At 39.9% G+C, this 21,553-nt stretch overlaps 3 protein-coding genes across 5 annotated transcripts; 2 read left to right on the forward strand and 1 right to left on the reverse strand.

The window, feature by feature from the left end:
* Positions 1-499: 499 nt before the first annotated feature.
* On the forward strand, positions 500-6,041 carry chmp2a (charged multivesicular body protein 2A). The gene is made up of 6 exons (XM_080835148.1): positions 500-638; positions 1,498-1,665; positions 1,807-1,986; positions 4,488-4,618; positions 4,703-4,764; positions 4,932-6,041. Exons 2-6 carry the CDS (start codon positions 1,498-1,500, stop codon positions 5,051-5,053), a joined length of 663 nt encoding a protein of 220 aa, XP_080691274.1. The 5' UTR covers positions 500-638; the 3' UTR covers positions 5,054-6,041.
* A 2,231-nt stretch (positions 6,042-8,272) lies between these two features.
* msl1b (MSL complex subunit 1b) lies at positions 8,273-14,057 on the reverse strand. 3 transcript variants are annotated; one of them, XM_080835136.1, is made up of 9 exons: positions 13,865-14,057; positions 12,037-12,811; positions 11,437-11,627; positions 10,981-11,318; positions 10,819-10,877; positions 10,662-10,729; positions 10,303-10,427; positions 10,115-10,187; positions 8,273-9,888 (listed from the first exon to the last, which is right to left on the reverse strand). In XM_080835136.1, exons 2-9 carry the CDS (start codon positions 12,706-12,708, stop codon positions 9,798-9,800), a joined length of 1,617 nt encoding a protein of 538 aa, XP_080691262.1. In that variant the 5' UTR covers positions 12,709-12,811; positions 13,865-14,057; the 3' UTR covers positions 8,273-9,797. The 3 variants fall into 3 exon arrangements, with proteins under 3 accessions (XP_080691262.1, XP_080691261.1, XP_080691263.1); XM_080835135.1 differs by having other exon boundaries at positions 12,037-12,733; positions 13,742-14,057; XM_080835137.1 differs by having other exon boundaries at positions 13,742-14,057.
* Positions 14,058-18,996: 4,939 nt separating this feature from the next.
* snf8 (SNF8 subunit of ESCRT-II) lies at positions 18,997-21,505 on the forward strand. Its single transcript, XM_080835146.1, has 8 exons — positions 18,997-19,390; positions 19,619-19,669; positions 19,787-19,925; positions 20,027-20,131; positions 20,260-20,332; positions 20,481-20,622; positions 20,791-20,865; positions 21,103-21,505. The coding sequence occupies exons 1-8, from the start codon at positions 19,340-19,342 to the stop codon at positions 21,238-21,240; spliced, it is 774 nt and encodes a 257-aa protein (XP_080691272.1). The 5' UTR covers positions 18,997-19,339; the 3' UTR covers positions 21,241-21,505.
* Positions 21,506-21,553: the final 48 nt, after the last annotated feature.

The following is a 21,553-nucleotide window of genomic DNA, read 5'->3' on the forward strand; positions in this document are numbered from 1 at the left end:
AACAACAAATGCGGTAGTAGCGCCATCTGGCCGTTGAAGCAGTATTTCAAAATGTAACAACTTGGATTTACTTAGGTCTACTCTTCTTATGAATCAACCCTTGTTGTGATAGCAGAAATTGGAAGCGATTGTGTAAAACATTTTCTCTAAGATGAAACCACTTAAGAGAAGTATCTGACGTTCCCCTCTGTCTCTATGGAATACCACAAAATGCTTCGACTGAATGAAGTGACAGGTGATGTCATAAATGCAGACCAACTTCAGAGCTGCCAACTTCGAATTTTCCTTTCAGTCTGCCCACATGTCCAACTGTACTTGATAGTTTGTTGTAATGATTGTGAATGTTTTTACAAACGTGCTGAGCTATCTCAAAACAATATAAAGTACACGAGTGTCTTGTAAAACTTGACTATTCTTATGCCAACACAAAGTGCCAAAAAAAAATGTGTTGGACAGTGTATTATGACGTCTTGTACTACGTCACATCCCACCAAAGCGACACTAACAGGAAGTGCAGTTATTTTGATACGGAAGTATCAAGCAAAATAAGGAAAAGAAGAAGTGGATAGAATAACATACGAAGAATTTCTTGTCATTTCTTGTGGTTCTGTACATCTGCTAGATTAAACATCTCCAAGGTACGAATACAAGTAAAAGGCAGTCCATTAGATATGTGCTTTACTGCTGATAAATAACGTGTTAACGTTAGCTTGGTATTTTATCTAGCTAGCCTAACCCTACTAAACAGTTATCGTTATCATTATTGCCTGTTCAGTTTACAATTGTTATACAGTGATGCCCGTGACATTACAAGTGGTTTAGAGGTGTATGTGTTTCGAGGGATACAATACAAATACAATGCGTTATGACACTGCTACGGTTAGCTATCTCACGTTAGCTACGTTAACTGACTAGCTGGCTTTATGTTTCAATTTGGAAATGGCGTTTAACTGATGTTTTGTTCCCTACGTTCAGAGGAATACATATTTTAGTTCAGGTATCCGTTGCCGTCCCGGATAGTTTTTGAAGTTATTGTTTTTTTTCTGGAGTCACTTTCTGGAGTGATATTTGGGGTTTGGTTACGGAAGTCCATGTCCACCATCTGCCGTCGTCAATCAAGGGGTGATGCTTCCTAGTGATCTTGGTAGACCGATGCCTTCCTGCTATCTATTTTTTTTATGTTTTGGATGATTTGAGTGAACTGGTTAACTTGCATTTTTCCACCTTATTTTTGTTAGGTCATCAGTGGTCATAGGGTGTGTCAACATTACTCACTTACGACATATTTCAAAGACTGACCATGTCAGAAATAATATCTAATGCTGGTGTAATCAGAGTTGTTTACTTTTAATCGGATAATGCCATGCTCATTTCATGATTCCAAAATATATGTGGTGGACCTACTTCAAAACATTGTTTTGTTTAAACAAATACACTGGACAAATACACAACAGGTTTTTGTCTTTGATGTTATCTTGTGATTTTGCAATGCTTCAGATGGAATTCCTATTTGGAAAAAGGAAAACCCCAGAGGAGATGTTGCGACAGAATCAAAGGGCGCTGAATCGAGCAATGAGAGACCTTGACAGAGAGAGACAGAGACTGGAACAGCAGGAGAAGAAGATAATAGCTGACATCAAGAAAATGGCCAAACAAGGACAGATGGTGAGAGATTAAATGTATCTGTTATTCATCACAGACATTTACAATGACACCAGCTTTGTAGAAACACCAAGACAAGAACAATATGAATAAACTAACTTGACAAGTGCAATTTGACTGACCTCCTTTATTCTCCTAACACAGGATGCAGTCAAAATCATGGCCAAGGACCTTGTCCGCACACGGCGCTACGTCAAAAAATTCATCATGATGAGAGCGAACATCCAAGCAGTCAGCCTTAAAATTCAGACACTTAAGTCAAACAACAGCATGGCACAGGCCATGAAGGGGGTAACCAAGGCCATGGCTACCATGAACAGACAGGTAAATATGTTCGCCACTCCCAATATGGCAGTTCAATGTGGTCATGTAATGGTATGTTACTCCAGATGGAGTTTTCATGGACTTTGGTGTAGGAGTTTTAGATTCTAATCCGGATCCAAGAAGAAACTCATACCCACTTAGTCACAATATTGCTGTATATTTCAGTAGGTATAGATAACCATGTTATAATTATTATAAACATTGACTTCTATTGATATTACACATTATTAATGAAGGTTTTTTTCGTACAGTGAATCTTAACAGTGTTTCCCCTAGGTTTACAGCTTAGGGGGGGGGGGAGGGGGACGGCGGCAGGGGCGCGGCGCGATGCACCGCGGCGGCGGACGCGCCGCGGCGGCGGACACGGACACAAACACTTAAATGAATTATGATGTTCATGTGTTTCTTTGAATGACAGCAGTCAATAAGTATAATTTTACATGTTTTATGGTAAAGGTAACCTTAAATGACTTATTTTGTGATCTGGCGCTATATTTATAAAAAAAAAAAAAAAATTTTTTTTTTTTTTTTTTTTTTTTTTTTACTTGACCTTCCAGGGGGGGCGGGCGGGGCCGTTGGGGGGGCGGGCCGCCACCCTAATATCATTGTAGGGGAAACACTGCTTAAATTGCTATCAAGAGTAAATTATATACTTCCTTTTAAATGTAACTTTCATTCCTTAGCAGTAGGAATTTTAGATGCCAAAATACCACTTATAATTTATGTGAATATACAGCCGCGGAAAAAATTAAGAGACCACTTCAAAATTATCAGTTTCTCTGGTTTTACTATTTATTGGTATGTGTTAAAGTAAAATGTAAATTTTTGTTTTATTCTATAACCTACTGGCAACATTCCTACCAACTTTCAAATAAAAATATTGTCATTTAGATCATTTATTTGCAGAAAAATGACAATTGGTCAAAATAGCAAAAAATATGCAGTGTCTTCAGATCTCGAATAATGCAAAGAAAACAAGCTCATATTCATTTTTAAACTACACAATACTAATGCTTTAACTTAGGAAGAGTTCAGAAATCAATATTTGGTGGAATAACCTTGATTTAAAATCACAACTTTCATGTGTCTTGGCATGCTCTCCACCAGTCTTTCACATTGCCGTTGGGTGACTTTATGCTACTCCTGGCGCAAGAATTCAAGCAGCTCGGCTTCTTTTCATGGCTTGTGACCATCCATCTTCCTCTTGATCACATTTCAGAGTTTTTTTTATGGGATTCAGGTCTCGAAATTGGGCTGGCCATGACAGGGTCCTGATCTGGTGATACTCCATCCACACCTTTACTGGCCTGGCTGTGTGGCATGGAGCATTGCCCTGCTGGAAAAAACACTTCTCAGAGTTGGGGAACATTGTCAGAGCAAAAGGAAGCAAGTTTTTCTTCCGGGACAACGTTGTACTTTGCCTGGCTGAGGTTTGTAAAAGACCATAAGGATTGAACCAAAGCCGACTGGAGTGTCTCCTAGTTCGTCTTCTCTGATGAGTCCAATTTCACAGTAGGTGCAAGACTCTGTGGCTTGTAGGCCTCTCCAGGTCTCCGTCTAACGAACTAGGAGACCCTCCAGTCAGCTTTGGTTCAATCCTTATGGTCTTTTACAAACCTCAGCCAGGCAAAGTACAACGTTGTCCCGGAAGAAAAACTTGCTTCCTTTTGCTCTGACTATGTTCCCCAACTCTGAGAAGTGTTTTTTCCAGCAGGGCAATGCTCCATGCCACACAGCCAGGCCAGTAAAGGTGTGGATGGAGTATCACCAGATCAGGACCCTGTCATGGCCAGCCCAATTTCGAGACCTCAATCCCATAAAAAAAACTCTGAAATGTGATCAAGAGGAAGATGGATGGTCACAAGCCATGAAAAGAAGCCGAGCTGCTTGAATTCTTGCGCCAGGAGTAGCATAAAGTCACCCAACGGCAATGTGAAAGACTGGTGGAGAGCATGCCAAGACACATGAAAGTTGTGATTTTAAATCAAGGTTATTCCACCAAATATTGATTTCTGAACTCTTCCTAAATTAAAGCATTAGTATTGTGTAGTTTAAAAATGAATATGAGCTTGTTTTCTTTGCATTATTCGAGATCTGAAGACACTGCATCTTTTTTGCTATTTTGACCAATTGTCATTTTTCTGCAAATAAATGATCTAAATGACAATATTTTTATTTGAAAGTTGGTAGGAATGTTGCCAGTAGGTTATAGAATAAAACAAAAATGTACATTTTACTTTATACCAATAAATAGTAAAACCAGAGAAACTGATAATTTTGAAGTGGTCTCTTAATTTTTTCCGCGGCTGTATATAAGATAGAGTAAAGAGTTTGAATTGCAATAACTTAAATTGTTTCTCTTCCTGTCATTCAAACTCTTTTTCCTCATCTGGTGAGCTGTGGCAAATTTGGGTCAAGTTACAGTCCTTTCAACAATGGAAGCTAACGTTGAAATTCAGAAAGTAGTCCAACTGACTTTCTTTTTTTTTAATCAATCTCAGCTGAAACTGCCTCAGATTCAGAAGATCATGATGGAATTTGAACGACAGAGCGAAATAATGGATATGAAGGAGGAAATGATGAACGATGCAATCGACGATGCCATGGGTGATGAGGATGATGAAGATGAGAGGTGAGTGGAATACGCATTCTTTTCAAAAGCTTCTGGAAATGTGAGTTGAATTGGTCTAATACTTTTCTTTCCTGGCCGCCATAGTGATGCCATCGTTTCTCAAGTCTTGGATGAACTGGGCCTTAATCTGTCAGACGAACTTTCAAGTAAGAACCTCTTTGTTGCGTCTCTGTATATTCGTAAAAGGTGCTCATCAATGCATCATAACTCCTTGTTACCGCATGATCTGTTTATCACAAAACTAACATGTTAAATTACTACCTTCATGTCTAAATACAATCTTTTTTTTCTTCTTTTCTCCCTGTTCAAATAGATCTGCCCTCGATGGGTGGCAGCCTGTCTGTGGCAGGTGGGAAGAAGGTCGAACCACAGGCAGCCCTGGCAGATGCAGATGCGGACCTGGAGGAGAGACTCAATAACCTCAGGAGAGACTGAGGGTAACCAGGAAGACTTGGGTGGAGGCTTTAATACAGATATAAGCGTGTAAAGGTTTTCTCTGTGATTTCTTTATTGAATCATAGATTGCATAAGAGGTAGGACATGAGGACGAACACTGGAGTGTTTGAGGTGTCGTTGTTAAACAGCATATAGTTTGGTTGGGTCTGTTTTATCATTATTTCTGTGCTCTACGTGCAGTTTATACTCTTGTGCATTATCAGTGACCAGTCATAATCCAAACAAATGTATTCCCCTCAAATCTTAGTTAAATTGGGGGTTAAAGGGGAAAATGTGGTAATTAAATAAATGATTACTTTGATTATGTCTCAAGCCTTGAGAGAATTTAACACTAATTGCTCTCCCATTGATAAAAATAAATAGCGAAGCAGCCCCAGATTTGACAGATTTATAGTTGCATTTGCAATAACCGGTGCATCGCTATATTGTTGCCTATTTAGGTTATATGTGACTGGACAAGTCCACAGATTTCCATGTATGACTGACATCATTTTGTAGTATTGGTGCACTCCAAGGACTGTTTTCTCTTCTCTCTCTGTATTTGCTGTTCAATACACATGGGGGTCTATATACTCAGATGCCTCAAATGAAGCTTAGATCTATCTCTGGGGTCTCTGAACAGGTCCTGTTTAGGAAATACAATTTTAAGTCCTGTGTGCCAGTTTGTGCCACACTTTTTAAGAAACAAGTCAGTGGATTATGTCTATTTAAACATGGGATGTGGAACGCTATGGTCATTTTGAAATCTAAATATTATGTAAGTGAAAATTATGATTGCAGTGACGCCCGGGTTCTCCTTAGTTGAAACGATTGCCACAAATGGCAACAAGTTGTTGTAATACTTGTGGAAGTGCTTATCTGAAGAGAAATGGGGAGGGGGGAAGGTTATATTTTTGGAGATATTATTTCTTTTTTGGTTTGTTCAAATAAACATTTTTCACATTTACCAAAACGAGGACCACCCTTATGATGTGTATTCAAGTGTTCAAGCATTAATTTCCTCTCCGAAGCGCTAACAACATACATTGCCAATCCCAATCTCAGATTGCATGCCTTTCATGACATACCAAGTACAAAGGTTTTGATGGCATGTGAATTTTTCAACAGCTGATGTCTCCTTTGAAACAAATTTTACCTTCCTACCTATATAAAATTATTTGTATTTCAACTCTGACAGTGCATATAATCTGGAGGGGAAGAAAATATCAGAGCAAATACATGTAGTGACTGGCCAACACGATTTTATGCTCCGTCTTTCACATAAAAACAGTTCACATGTAATCTGACCACCATTGTGGGCACCATCTTGATTTCAAAATGGCTGTCAAAACAATATATTTCAACTGCTAGAGCATATGAGAGGTTGATTTAATTTCCTAAATCATGACATCAGGATACAAAATGGATTGCAAAAGACTGGATGGACCACAATTATTTTGCTGTCGGAAGTCACAACCTCTGGTTGACCTGAAGCAGTCTCGAAAGGACCAAGTCACAGCAGATATGCTTAACCAAAAGATTCTCATTAAATGTTGAAAAGTTGAGATTAAAATCCTGGTGCATTGTCAACACAGGTACATACCCCCAATTCCATCACTGGCCTTTAGTTTTGGAGCTTGAAATTCTTGTACTTCAATTTCTGTGTTCTGTCAGAGAAGCAGAAGTTAAACTATGTTTAAATGTCTCCGGCCGATTGTTCAATAGATGTTCTAATATCAGAGACAGCAAGTACAGTACGTTTATGAGGAATTTGAGTAGGGGTAACTTTGAAGTACAAAAACCAGTCCATGCGTTACTGACCGTGGCCATGGACCAAGCCCATGAAAGATTGACAACAAAATCAAAGGAGATGGAAGTGTAATTGGAATAACAGATAACCCATCAGCTTTGATAAGTGGATAACAGCTAGCCCAGAAGGCGTCCAGATCAGTGATGAATTTAAATCTTCTGAAAAGATATATTTAAAAGCTACACAACACCATGACCACTCATCCTCTATTCATTCAAAGTTTGCACATGTCAAGGCATCATTTCAGGAATCAGGTAACCTATTCACAGAACAGAGCAGTGCTCTTGTTCGACTGGATACAAAGGGATGGTGGACAAAGTGCCTAGATGTGGTGTGAGACCAATACATCCATAAAAGCTTGAAGTGCTCAGCAAGACAGAGAAGGAGATCACAGAACCACATTATTGTCAAAAGCTCCAATGGCAGTTTCTTTTGTGCTGACAAAAACTAAACTAGTGCTGCATCAGTACATGTTGCAAAGCATTTCCAAGTTATCAACTGAAGGGAAGGAGGTGTATAGCACAGAACATATGAATGTTGTGTCGTCACGTGACTGGATAGGACCTTACCTGATTCCTTCTGATCATAATGAGGCTGCCCCTAGGTGATCTTGCATGCATTCTGCTGCTCACAAAATGGCCACAAGTAAGTCTTGGTCAAGTCAGTTGACACTGATGTATCTCTGGCAACTTCCACAGATAACATCTGGACAAACTGTGGATTGCATACGGAATCTGAAAACACTGCAGGGTAAAACATGCTCATGACATTGCAACCAACCATGGAGGAGAGAGCGCTTCCAGTTTTTCATGCCGTAACTGGATGCAACACTACCTCATCGTCCAGTGGCATGGGTAAACATGCAGCATCGGACACATGGACAGGTTTCCCGAAAGTTACACAAGCATTTGAGTCTTTGAGTCTCAAATGGCCACCTGTATCAGAGATTACAACATTCACCAGCTCAAAAGATTTGTGGTACTTCTTAACAAGACAAGAAGCTAAAGCATACAGGTGAATCAGGCAAGAAAACAGCTTTTACCTAAGGCAGTCAGCTAGATCGCATACTACCAACAGAGGCTGCCCTCACACAGCACATTAAGCGGATAAAAGCCTGCAATATGATAGTATAAGGTAATGCCCTGGCAGTTATAGGTGAAAAGCTTTCTTCTTTTTAAGGGCAGCCATTTTGAAACAAAGAAGGTGGCCACTGTTTATTCAGATTGCATGTGTCCTGTTTTTTTTTATATATGAAAGAGCCTTAAAATAAAAAAAATGTTTTGACAATGTACTCTACATCAGCTGAAAACTTAGTAAAATACATAGTTGTGAAAACTCAATGACTGAGGCAAGATGGTGTAATACAAAATGATAAGATTTGTATTTTTAGCTCCAAAACCAGTTTTTGTATTTTATCAACAGACTATCATAGAATGACAATATTGGTTATACAACACTTGGAACATTAAATAATAGAAAAATAACAGCCATGTCTTGCTTATGTACAACCATTATAAAGTTCTGTAGGCTATGTACAGATGAGCAGTTTTACATATTTAAAACTCGTACAGGTTGTATGGTGTTGAAGTGGCTTTTTGTGCTTTTGTCCTACAAACAAGTTAAAGAACGGGTGTGGCTTCAAGACCTACACCAACACCAAAAAGGGAAATGTTAATTAAATGGGGGATTGAAAAAGACTGCACACTAGGGTAACTCTGCACAAGATACTTCTCACCGTGAATTAGATATAGGGTGCTCTATGACCCAATGGCTCTTGAGTGGAATATCTAAACTTTATTTCTCAAGAGAAAATGTTCCTAGATAAGCATACTGGGAAACCCCAAACATTATCATCACAAGTGGGGAAATCTCTGGAGATTAATTTTGGTTGGGCAATGACAGTGACATCACTCATTCATTCATTTTGATACAAACTTCTTCAAAAATGCAAGTGCAGATTTGTTACAAATTCAAAAACAAATCAATTTCAAGACAGGAGTCTCAATGTTTTACTGAATGTCTTCTGTAGACCCGAGGCACATACCTCTAGGGGTTTATTTCTGACAAATTAGTTTTCAATCTCAGCTTTTGCCAGCAAGTGCCCATTTCAAAGAAACAAATGTAACCATGCACACTCACAATAAAACACATTGTTTTTGAGAGCTTTTTCAAGTTTTTCTTACTGCCTGTTCATGGGGCATTTACTGTTTCTCCAATGCCACCATGCAGACTTAAAACAAAATGATCACAAGCATATAAATGTATGGAACAATCTGCTGCCCACTGCAGCAGAGTCATTAGTGAGATGAGACTAACCAACAGGACATGCATGCCGTGCATCGGCAATGTCTTACAACCACATCTTAGCGCACGTTGCAAAAATTTTCATTTTTTTCTTCCAAAAACTATTTTCACTTGAAGCTTTGTCTGCACAACCAAGGTCACTACAGTGAAAGCACACAAAAAAAACAGGGAAACGTTTGATACAGGTTTCAGTCAAGGCAAAAAAAAAAAAAAAAAAAAAAACGAAAACACAAAAATATGTGTAAACATTAACAGAGGGTTCCGGAGGCTCCTTAAAGAGGGTGGCGCTCCATAATCAATATACACATACTTCGAAAAACCTGACAGCAATTCAGTCAGTATTGCTTTCCTTGTGGTTTTGCTATGGTTTTGTGGTTGTGACTGACCTCACACAGGCCAGTCCTGGCACCCTGTTGTCTTAGCGGCACGCTCTTCCACCAATCCAGCCTGGGGAAGCCCATCCAGGCCTGCTGAAGTAAGCTACTCCACAGAGAGACAAGACTACCCTATCAGAGGCCTGTCTGTGACCCTGCCGGCCTTTCCCGGCCAGCGAGGGTGGTCCTGCTGTCCATGCCCAGCCATCAATAACACTAAAGTTCTGCTTGTTTTTGTCTAGAGTTATAGGTGGGGTCATTTGCGACAGTTTCTGTGCGGAGTATTCTTCTTCTGATTCTCCACACGGCAGCGGCTTCTGTCGTCCAGCCAGGGCAGCTCAAAGCTCCTACAAAAAGAAAATTAAGAAGTGGGCAGAGCTCGTGGGTAACAAAACAAAACATGGCTGCAGCCTATCTTAAGGCTTGATCAAAGACAACAAAGCTAGGGAAGCGGTAGAATGAGGAGGCCTAATGCTTGGTGCAATGGTGAAGGCCAATGCAAACAAAGCTCAAAGTTTGTTCAGGTGTGAATATAATACGCCAAACTGAAACAAAGAATGAGGTCCCACTTACTCGGGAGACAGGTTTGGTAAAGGTCTTCCAAAAGCCATCACAGGCAGAAAGGGTGTGATTACAATGGATTCCACTGCAGAGACACAGAACATTACATTAGCAATTAATAAATAAAAAAAATGTTGATTCAGACAGTACTATAAAAAAAACTTTATTTGAGACCAGGTGTTGTGACTAGTGGTCCATACCATCATCAGCTTCTGGATAGAAAGACATCAGATCTGGCTCCGTCTCCGGCACAGCCACCTTCTTCTCCATGCGCTGCTGGAGCCGCTGGAGCATCCTCTGCTCTCGTATCCTCTGGATGTCCCATCTGTAGTACAACGGAGCCCCGAGAGACAAGGTTAGACTGGCCTAATCAGGTTAATGTGACAGAATTACAGAGGTATGGGCAAAGTAGCAAAAACAATGACCAGAACAAAAAATGGTTGGCTGTCCCTTAATCTGTTTATTATGTCCTGACCTGACTTAGTGTCAGCAGTAGGATGCAAGACAGAGAATGGTTTGGAAGATGCCAAAACATGGTACATTTACAAAAAAATCCCACCTTTTCCTCCTCTTCTCATCCAGCTCCAGCTTTGAATGTCTTTTCAGGAAGGCGTTATCATCCAAATTCTTCAAAAGAAAGAGAAAAGATTTCAAAACAAATCAGAAAATTAAGTAATGTTGAGTGCTGAATGCTTCAGAAAATATATTTGTCTCACCTCTGGGATGTCAGTCTTATCATTCAGCGGCTCCATACTGTTCTCCCTCCAAGACGGAACTGAGTACAAAAACACAGAAAGTTAGCAGGCATTACTAATATGAATTTAACCGATAGCAATAAATATACACCACAGTTTGGCTTGAAACTGGAAGACTGTTACCTTGAAGACAATGTTCCACATCCTCCTCTTTTTTGGGCGATTCCTCTCGTAGTGGTGAGAGAGGAGGCTGCTTCCAGCAACACAGGTACATCTCTGTTGTGGTCATGTATGGTAGCTCCTCCATGCACATGGTCTCCAGAGGCTCCTCTTTTACCGAGTGCATTGCAGCAGCCTGGCCTGCAGACTGTCCGTAGCCCATCTCCTCCAATGGTTCGCTCTTGTGCAGGTCCCTCTGACATGACAGGGGCCCGCCAGCCTCAGTCTTCTGGGGGCCGAACTTGGCAGCCTTCCCTCTGGGCTTTTGTGTTGGTGTTTTGGGGTCTGAGAGACCGAATTTCCTGTGTGGCCGTGACCAGAGGGCAATAATTAAATACAAATGAGCAAGAAAGAAAACAAGTGCAATTTCATCCTATAAGCTGACACTGATATCAGTTCCACTTTTTTCCACTGACACACCTTTTTTGGACTTTGCCGTCTCTGCTGTAGGCCAGGTTCTTGGGGCTAGTCGCTTGTGCACCTTCCTCTCCCTCCCAGAAGTCCTCTGCTTCTGGTTGCCATCTCTCCAGCGGCTGGAACAGACGTTTGTCGCGCGGCGCATTGCTAATCAGCTGCAAGCGTCGTTCCATACGCTCAATCCGCGCAAGCAACTGTAATTCACATTCCGTAGATAAGATAAAAGACATTTAAAGAACAGCAATGCATGTAACATATTGTAAAAATGCAAAATGAACAACAAGGCAAAGGGGCGAATCTAAATGGAAATCAAAGGATCCAACTTAGCTACCATGTCTGATGTACAGGAGGCTTCAGAACATTGTGAACAACCACACAGAGGGTTATGGGTAATATGTAAGTTCTTGTGCCTTCAAATGACAACCAAATCAGGCACAAATCTCAGCATAAGACAGTGGCATTTTTGTGACAAATGTGGCATGACCACTTCAGATAACTGCATTTATAGTGGTTAAACATACCCTCTCATACTTGCTGACATATCTACAAGAAGCTGCCTCACAACTACAAAAACTCTGCTGTTCATACTCCAAGTTTGCATACCGTGTCCCTGTCAGACTTGAGCTCATCAATTTCCTTGTCCTTGGTCTGAAGCTCTTGCTGCTGCTGCTCAATCAGGTCCAGCTGAAGCAGAAGGATTTGTCGAAGGCATGTGGCTTGCGCGTGGGGGTGACTGGGGGTCTTCCTGATGTTCTTACGCTTCCCATCTGTACTGACTTCGAGTGATGCCGTGTTGGGGTTGCCAGTGCCATCAATGCCCCTGGCATTGCCCTCAGTCCCAGAGTCTCTAGAGTTGCTGTACGAATTCATTGCTATGGGATCCGTTTTAACATCCACAGCGTTAGTCTGTCCAAGAGGAGTTTTAGTTTTTACCGGGGTTCCCTCGCCCCCCATGTGTTTAACCTGGGATGACAGCGTCTCTGCGCTTTCAGACGCGTCCCTGGATAGAACGGGTCCTTTGTTTCTTCCCGTGGCCAGTGGGATCCGGCCGGATTTAGGAAGGTGATTCACGTCCAGTTTCTTAGATTTACCGAAGAGCTTGCCACCACTTTTAAGTATGTCCCCAATAACGTTATGAACGTCTGAGCCAAAATCACACGAGTCTCTTCTTATATCGATAGAGTGACCAGTCCCTATGCGAGCTTTGTCAAGGTCGAGTTTCTCTGGGTCCAATTTAAAACGTGCATTAGTAAACAAAGCATGTCGCATAGTCATGGCGAATAAGACGCCAAAATTGCCACTGCAAAATAAATGGAAACAAGTTGTTTACTGTCCATGGATATATCCTGTGTTAACGAAGAAATTACACGTCTTCAACCTGTAACAACACAAGAATAACTACTAATAAGGGTTTATCTGAAATGACGTTGATGGTTCATGACATAACATTGGTAGCAATAGTGCTAGCTAGCTAGCTCGTTTACTAAACAAAATAATGTTGCTGGCAAAAATGGTTAATGACACACAGAGGGCGGTATAAACAAACAGAGAGTTTACATTTGATCGTATTCACAGTTATTTGAAGAGCAATAGGCCACTAACGACCATTTGCTTCTGCAATGGCGCAATCAACTAGCTAAACAAGCTAATGCTAGATACGTGTTCTCAGTCAGTTGAAAACATTGCCACACAACCACCTTTAGGCAATATAGTTACGTTTGCTGGCATAACTTGGCTTCTGACAACAACAAACAAAACATAGAAACGACATGAGTATTGGTGCCAATCAAATCAAATACTTTGTGTTGTCTTTTATTTCCAATACCCCAAATTTGCAAATACGCACGTCAGGTTGACGAATAACAAGTAGCTAGCTAGTTGGCGGCTTGCTATAAGCCGTTGGCTACGAGCTCTGCTAAACCCTAGCTAGCTATCATAGATCTTGCTATTAATGGCGTCTGCTTTACTGTGCCCATTTTCAAATTCAGGAATTCAAGGGCGTGTGGCTACCCAACGAAATGAAAGGTAGCTTAGATAAATGTTCGCAAAATAATGATTAGATACTATTCATTACTACGACCAACACCAAGTTTCCTCTACCTTGTTATTTTGGTGGTGCATGGCCTTTTTCTACATAAGACGTAGCTTGAAATCCACTCTACCATTATGACTACAGCGGGCTAACTAACTGTGCTAGCTAAGAAGCTAGCAGGTCTCTGGCAGCAAAGTCAGATAGCATAGCTGGCTAGCTATGGTGAGAGGGAAAACAATAACAAGAGTTGCTAGCAAGCTGGCGTTAAATATTTACCTTAACATTACATGCCTGCAAGGCCTCGTGTATTCATTTCCTGTGTCTCCATTTTTTTTCTTTTCTAAACATGCTTGAACTTTTAAAAATATGTTAGTACTGATCAAATGTGAAGTACGTTACTTTTAACGAAATCCCCCATTTTCCTGTTCGGTATTTGGCTCTTCAGTCCACTTCAAAACATGTTTTAAACGCCATTCAATGCGCACGCGCAACATGCATTTAGGGCGGGATCTGAACAAGTTAAAATTCAGATATGACGTAATTTTTTGAGACACGCATGGGGCAGTAAAATAGAGAATTGAGAAGGAGGGAAGAGAATCCATGCATTCCCAGAGGACTAGTCCTTAAAAATGGCTATTTATAGCCTGTTAAGTGATAGTTATTGAAAGGGGCACCTGAACAAACAAGAGAAACATGAAAGCAAATAAAGCAATAACCAACATGTAAAGAATGTGGTATGAGAATGAGAATGTGAATCAAGATAAAAGTTGAATAAAAAATGCCTATATGTCTATGCAGAACAAGGATTAGCTAGCTGAGAATAAGTAGCCTAGGCTATTCCACATCTAAGTGCTAACTTCATGAGCTCCTAGTGGAGAGAGGTCAGTTGTGCCTATTTCCTGGTTCCACAATTGCTGCAGCACTTTGACTAAAGTTTAAAAAGATCCTGTGACTTTATCAATAGTATTTGACATCTGTGTTTTCATGTGGACTAAGGCTTAGTGGAGGTCACAGGACCGAAGAGCATATTTTATAGAGGCACACATGTCCATGTGCTATCGGAGAATAGAAACTGCCCAAGACTGCCAACCAGTGGCGGCTCGCCCATAGGGTGCGCTGGGGCTCCGCCCCCCCGCTGACCTGACTGCCTGTTTTTCTTTTCTTTTCTTTTTTAAATAATCTCTCATTTTGAAAAAATAACCTGTGTTAATACAATGATATTGATGATTTTGCTTTAGAATGGGTTTAGAACTCTCCAAAATTATATTTACATTACATTCACTTTCAAGTTCCACGTTTAAAACGTGAACGTTTATCATTTTTGGTGTAGTAGCCAATAGGATGTCTTGCCGGGGCTCCTGGTCGATCAGCCCGTGTGTGCTGTATTTAAGCCAATGGCTCCCCTGTTGCTAGGCAAAAAAGAATACACATCCGCCAATCATCGTCGAGGAATTTTATGGGTTACGGGCGCTGAAGGCTAGAGCCCCTACCAAGATGCACCACTGCTTTTTAACAGGTATTTTCCATTCTAGCAGAGAAGTGTTAAGCATGGCGACGTCGGATGTAGTTGTGGGAGCTCAGCTAGCCCCAAATTCAGTCAAATCCTAACATCTGCATCCCTTTGCCTTTGGAAGAAGAACTTTTGCGGAAAAGCTAATTGTTAAACAACTCGGACCAGACAAGCCAGAAGTGAAAATAACCCAACAGACGCGAGAAAAGGGGAAAACATACACCAGAAGCTTTTCCCGAGATTGGTTCGCTCGAAAGGCATGGCTAGCTGTGGGTATGTCAATGCCATCTTTTGTTTTCTTTGCCTGCTGTTTAAAACAAGTGCGTGTGATAGACAGTTCGTGGACACAGACAGGAATGACAGAACTGAAGCATTGGTCAGAACGCGTTTAAAAACATGTGCGGTCAAGAGTGCAATTTGTTGTTTCTAAGTTGTGAGCTGTTACTGTTTCATACCAGTTAAAATAATCTTTCTTCTCATACTCATACAGCTGCAGTATACATGTCTTTAAAAAAACTAAATTGTTGTAGTAGTTGTAGTAACAAACAACTGTTGTTCCCTAGTATAATTTATCGTTATGTGTTGACACTTTCTATCTGGACATGGACCATAATAAACATGTAACTTGTTCATTATCATTACCTGTGAAACAGTTGATTTCTACATGGCAGATATATTAATATTGTCTTTAGACCATTGGTATTGACTGGTTTGAGTTATTTTATTGGTATAGGCAAGGGGCTGTTTTAAAACTGAGCAGCACTTCTCTGCATCAACAGCTCACGTCTCGTTTTTAATTTATTGGCCTGCATGAAATACCGAACAACAAATTTATCATTGTGAATGATTTGGGATCTCCGGCTGGCCACCCGAAAATGCACCAGAATGCAGGAAATCACATCTACGAAATTCAAAAATTTCTGGGGGAGAACCCCCAGACCCCCCACTCAAATAGCCCCACCAAAAAAAAAAATCACCAGCCGCCACTGCTGCCAACCAAAGTCTAAACAAAAATGGCGATGTTTTTGTTTTGTTACTCAGGTTTCTGGGTTAAGCAGCTCAAATGGTAGAAGTTAAATGTATGGCATATTGAAGACTTCAGGTTTCACTGTTTCACTTCTGTGTATATCATTGTCTGAGTCTAAAAATGTGTTATACTGTGTTCTCTCTAAATACTGTGTATTCTTAATTTCTCACTATTGTTAATATATATTTTTCTAATGTCCTGTAAGCGGCTTTGGACATTTCCATAAACTGATTTACAATTTTATTTTTTTTAAATAACAGATATCGGCCCTATAAAATAATGTACTTAAAATTACATTTTAACTGGTGGTCTTATTCAAACCAAAAGGAAAGGTTTTATTTTAAAAACTTGACCTTCTTCAGGATTATTATTGCAATGAGTAACTTATAATGGTCAGGCAAAGTGAATGATTTGCCACAGTGGTTTCAACCAACCTTTTTTCAAGGTCTTTGTTTATGAAAACAGCAATATTTCCTAAAAACATAAACATTGAACTAAAAGTATATCAAGCATAAAACCTTAATAAGATAAACAAAAGTCAGATGGAAAATGTAATAACATCATAATTAACTGAACATACACGCAGAAGGCAAGCGCCATTTTACCATACGTTCACTTTAACCATTCAGGACTCGGATTCGGATAACTGCACTCTTAATATAGTGACTCAGAATAATTTTCTAATCATCGACCAGATTGGATCTACTGCAAAAATCATTTTCATACCCTAATCTCTTGTGACTTAATGTCATGTAATCAATGTCAAGCAATCAGCACAACTGGCCATACCTGATTAGGCTAATTACCCTTAAAAGGCTTTCCTCTGCGTCCCCCAATCGTAATTTAGCAAAATCCACAGGGCAAAGTTGTATTTTTGTTTCCTTAATTGAGCAGTGGAAAAGGGCAAACCATATGGGAAAGTTCCAATTTTATACTCGAAAGTCAGCTTATCAGTGTTTACACCTGAATATTAGTCATGCAATTAAATTCCCTAATGTCGAACAAGGTAAGTGTTTTTCTTCATGATTTTTCCAGTAATGAGACAATACTGTGGTATAAAAAGGGCCACATCTTTTGGTGAAACAGCTCACACAAATCAGACTGACAGCACACTGAGCACACATCTCTGTCTCGCAGGGTAAGGACACAATTCTGAAACCTCTGATTAACGTTGCTGTATGGGGGGATTGGAGAAAATATAAAGAGGCCATCTGTTGCTGTATATGGCATTTTTGAAATTGATGTAAGTATGACATTGTTCAGTGCGCATTTGTGATTTCAGAAGGTATCAGAAGAAGATGAAAACTGCTGTGCTTGTGGTTCTTGCTCTCTGCCTGAGCAACTCTTTGCAGGCAGAAGCAAAAGCATTGGCTGAGGAAAACAGGTATTATTCAACATTATTTGTGGGTGTTAGAGAGTAATTGCTTGATTTATACCTTTTTTAAATGTATTTTTTCAAAGCACTTGAAAAAGAAAAAGAAATAGCTCAAAACATCACACTGCAAAAATGAAAGTTCTGCCTCTATAGCCTTTTGGACTATCATTACTTTTTTTATCATGGATCCTTGCTTAATACATGATGAGATGGCTAAATAATGATTTTAATTGTGTACTACTTATACTTACAAGTGTTTGGTATAATTGGTTATAAGAAGAAAATGGCATACTGCATGCACAAACATCTTGTCATGGTTCATGTTCTCAGCCAACTTAAGGATGGCACACATGTAGATCGCCGCTATGCTGAATCTACCATTGCGAGTGACATTAGTAAGATCATGGACTCCATGGTGCAGAAGAACTTTGTGAACTTCCTTCTCAACCAAAGGGAGAAAAAGAGCGAGTGAGTGACGGAGGAAATATGTTTTATCATTTTATTTATTTAGGAACTATGTGCTTTTAAACACTACTGTTATTAGTGTTTTATATTTGTTGATTTGATTATGTTATGTATGTAATAGATATGTCACTGTACAGACACAGTTCTCATAACTAAAATGTCAGTATTAGTTTTTTCTCTCAGAAACTTGGAGGAAATGCATGATTTAGCACTCCAAAACAAATATTTCTGGTTTCTTTTAGCAAGGAAAATAATGTTCTGTGAAACTGAATGTCTCACAGCCACCTTTTGCATCCGGAGGATGAAGAGGCTCACATTATTAATGACCTACTGAAAAAGGGGCTCAGTTCGTGGGTCCATAGCAAGGGAACCAGATCCAGGTATATTTGTTCTTATAATGTTAAGTCTGATGCTTTTTTTGTCACTTCCATATTAAGCTATTTTGTCGTAATATTTGAAGTAATCTAAGAGCTAATCTTCTGCGTCTTTGCTGTTTCCACAGTTCTCAGTAATCAGATATTTAATGGAGACATCAAGACAATGACCAAAATTGGAAAGACCTCATTCTTTATGTTGAAAAACATCATGGTAGCCTATCTTGCAGTCTACTCGATGGAAGACATCCATATCATGAATAAATAATCTCATGACCTCTCATTTTGGTGGCGGTGAATCATTTTACCTCTGAATAAATGCAATCAACTTGTTTAATAAATTAAACGTGTTTTGATAAATTCAATGTGTTTTATGGTCATTCAATGTGGACTACTACAGGTAGGCCTACTGTCTGTGATTTGAATTCACTACACTTTTTGTCAAATTCAGCTAATTACTTCTCATGGTCATCAGGAAGTCCATTGTGTGCGTTCAACACATAGACATTTATACATATGGTTCCACACGATGGCTCTGTAATTGAGAAACAAGCATACTCCAGCCAATCAATACTTCAGGAGCACTCAAACGAGGTGTGCAATTCGATTGGCTGTTTAGCTCAAATATCAACAACATTTCGCCAGATTGCACCTTCTCATAGAGGTCGTGGGAGCATGCTTTTCTAATATCTATCCCAATACTTTAGATGGCGATAAAGAACATGTGATGTGGGCCGTTCGACTCACGTTAGAGTAAAAGAAGAAAACAGCGAACAACTTCCTGGTTTGAAGAAGTTGTTGTTTCGTGGACTCATATTTTCTTGAAAAAATAATGCGAGGGTTTAAAAGCAGTATTATATATCATGACCGGTAGATCACATTGTTCAGATATACCCAAACACACTGCAATAGCATTTACACCTATCATAACCTATAAAGAGGTTTTTGGATAGCTACCCAAGCTAGCCAACTAGCTTACTTGTGAATAGTGAAGACAATTCAACAAGATACTTACCAAAACTACAAGCCTTTTATGGAAGAGCAAACACCAGCAACGGACTGAGAAGAGCCATTGTGTGGAACGTCCTTCGGCTGGAGTGTTTGAAAGCACCGCTGAATCAAAATGAGAAGAGGTGTTGGGGCAGGGGCCATTGCCAAAAAGAAGCTTGCGGAGGTATGCTGATATGATGTATCTATTCGAGTGTAATACAAATCTACTAGTTCACAGTGTTGTGTGCAAAATGACCAAGCCTTAAATGTTGTGTAACATTTATTTTTGATTCAGTCATATTTATCAACTATCCATGTGTACATGTTACATGTCAGCAAAACGTTGACTTGACCGTTACAGCTTTTTATTATTTAACCAGAAAACTCTAATCAATGTAACGTATTCATTCAGGCTAAATACAAAGAAAGAGGTACAGTTCTCGCTGAAGATCAGATTGTACAGGTAAGGCGAAATGTCGCACTGTTGCATTTTGGTTCTTTAACTCTGGCAGGTGTTAACAAAAAACCTGTTCGGCATTAATATAACAGCTCAATAATTAATCCACTGGACCACTTCCAGATGTCCAAACAGTTGGAGACATTCAAGACCCACCTAGAAGAGTTTGCCAGCAAGCACAAACAAGAAATCCGAAAGAGCTCACAGTTCCGTGTACAGTTTCAGGAAATGTGCGCCACTATTGGAGTCGACCCACTGGCTTGTATGATTCTCAGACCTATTTTTCAACATAAATATCTCTCCAGCTCTTTCACAAATGTGCCAGTGAGCCACTGTATAATTATGATTTCATGTATTCCACAGCGGGTAAGGGCTTTTGGGCTGAGATGCTCGGTGTTGGAGACTTCTATTATGAGCTCGGTGTTCAGATCATTGAAGTGTGTCTGGCTTTGAAACACAGAAATGGAGGCAAGTATTTCAGATCAGTATGCTGTAGCTTGCCTTTTAAATGGTTTTAAACCATTTTCTCAAGATTGCGCATAGTCCATGTAAGTGAAGCTCCTCTTGGTTCAATGCTGTGATATTTTGTTTTGTAGGACTTATCACTTTGGATGAGCTCCACCAACGTGTGTTAAAAGGACGAGGAAAGTTTGCTCAGGATGTAAGCCAGTGAGTATTGTTAGAGAAAGCATTCTGTACTGATGCATGATGCAAAGTATTTTTGTGTCAGCCATATTTATCATAGAAACTGATGCCAGATGAACACACACGCAACATGAATATGGACCAAGATCAAATCTCACTCCACTTGCTCTAGAGATGACTTGGTGCGTGCTATAAAGAAGCTGAAAGCAATGGGGAATGGATTTGGGATGATTCCTGTCGGAGGATCCTATCTGGTTCAGTCAGTCCCAGCGGAGCTCAATATGGACCATACAGTGGTGCTGCAGCTAGCAGAGGTAATCTAAAATCTTTCTTTAATCCAATCACATGTCTCAGCCGTCACTGCTAACAGAACACATAAAGAGGTCGTTTTTAACATGTTTTGTTTTTTTCATATTTATGGCTGACCTGTGTGTGTGTGTGTGTGTGTGTGTGTGTGTGTGTGTTTTACTGTTTTCATGTAGAAAAAGGGCTATGTGACCATCAGTGAGATCAAGGACAGTTTGAATTGGGAACGAGAGCGGGCAAGTCATGTCTTGGTGAGTTCAGCTCTGTATTTCAAGACATGTAATGTATGTCAACTTCACCTGTGGTGGGGCTTAATTGACCAATTATTCCCACAGTATTTAAACTATTTCAGCATTCAAATAAAATAATATTTTAATAATAATTTATAATTCACACCTACCATGACAGTGAATGCCGTTATCTGGCAAACTAACTAGACACATTTCCAACTGTGTAAGAAACTATATTTTCCTATACATTTTTCCCAGGACCATCTGTTAAAGGAGGGATTGGCATGGCTGGATTCTCAAGCAGAAGGGGATCCTCAGTACTGGTTCCCAGCTCTCTTTTCTGAACTCGCCGCCCGTGATGTCACACCAGAGGAGGCCAATCAGATGACACCTTAAGAAATGACTATAGTACACAAAGACCCTGAAAATATGATTTTTTTTTATCTGTCCCACAGGTTTTGGTGAACAAAACTGGATGGGTGTAAGAGAAAGCAAATCAGGTCATTGTATAGGTTTTGCATTAACAACTTAGAAAGAATTCTGGCCTAGGCTTCAGTGAAGGCACAGAGAAGATGCTCAACCTAGGGAGAATAATGCTAATACTGTTATGAGTTTCCCTCATGACCTTGAAAAAGTGCTCAAGGATATAAATAGGTGTGAAAATTATTACAAGCATATTGTAAGTTCACATGTCTATGTATAATAATAA

The sequence above is a fragment of the Sprattus sprattus genome (genome assembly GCF_963457725.1).
Source record: "Sprattus sprattus genome assembly, chromosome: 3".
Classification (NCBI taxonomy): Eukaryota; Metazoa; Chordata; class Actinopteri; order Clupeiformes; family Clupeidae; genus Sprattus; species Sprattus sprattus.

Coding starts and splice junctions, on each gene's coding strand:
- snf8 (XM_080835146.1), top strand. CDS start 19,340: ATGAGAAGAGGTGTTGGGGCAGGGGCCATTGCCAAAAAGAAGCTTGCG. Junction 20,132..20,259: donor TTTGAAACACAGAAATGGAG/GCAAGTATTTCA, acceptor TTTGTTTTGTAG/GACTTATCACTTTGGATGAG. Junction 20,623..20,790: donor TGGTGCTGCAGCTAGCAGAG/GTAATCTAAAAT, acceptor GTTTTCATGTAG/AAAAAGGGCTATGTGACCAT.
- chmp2a (XM_080835148.1), top strand. CDS start 1,498: ATGGAATTCCTATTTGGAAAAAGGAAAACCCCAGAGGAGATGTTGCGA. Junction 1,666..1,806: donor TGGCCAAACAAGGACAGATG/GTGAGAGATTAA, acceptor CTCCTAACACAG/GATGCAGTCAAAATCATGGC. Junction 1,987..4,487: donor TGGCTACCATGAACAGACAG/GTAAATATGTTC, acceptor AATCAATCTCAG/CTGAAACTGCCTCAGATTCA.
- msl1b (XM_080835135.1), bottom strand. Junction 10,878..10,980: donor TGTGGAACATTGTCTTCAAG/GTAACAGTCTTC, acceptor TTTTGTACTCAG/TTCCGTCTTGGAGGGAGAAC. Junction 9,889..10,114: donor TTACCAAACCTGTCTCCCGA/GTAAGTGGGACC, acceptor TTCTTTTTGTAG/GAGCTTTGAGCTGCCCTGGC.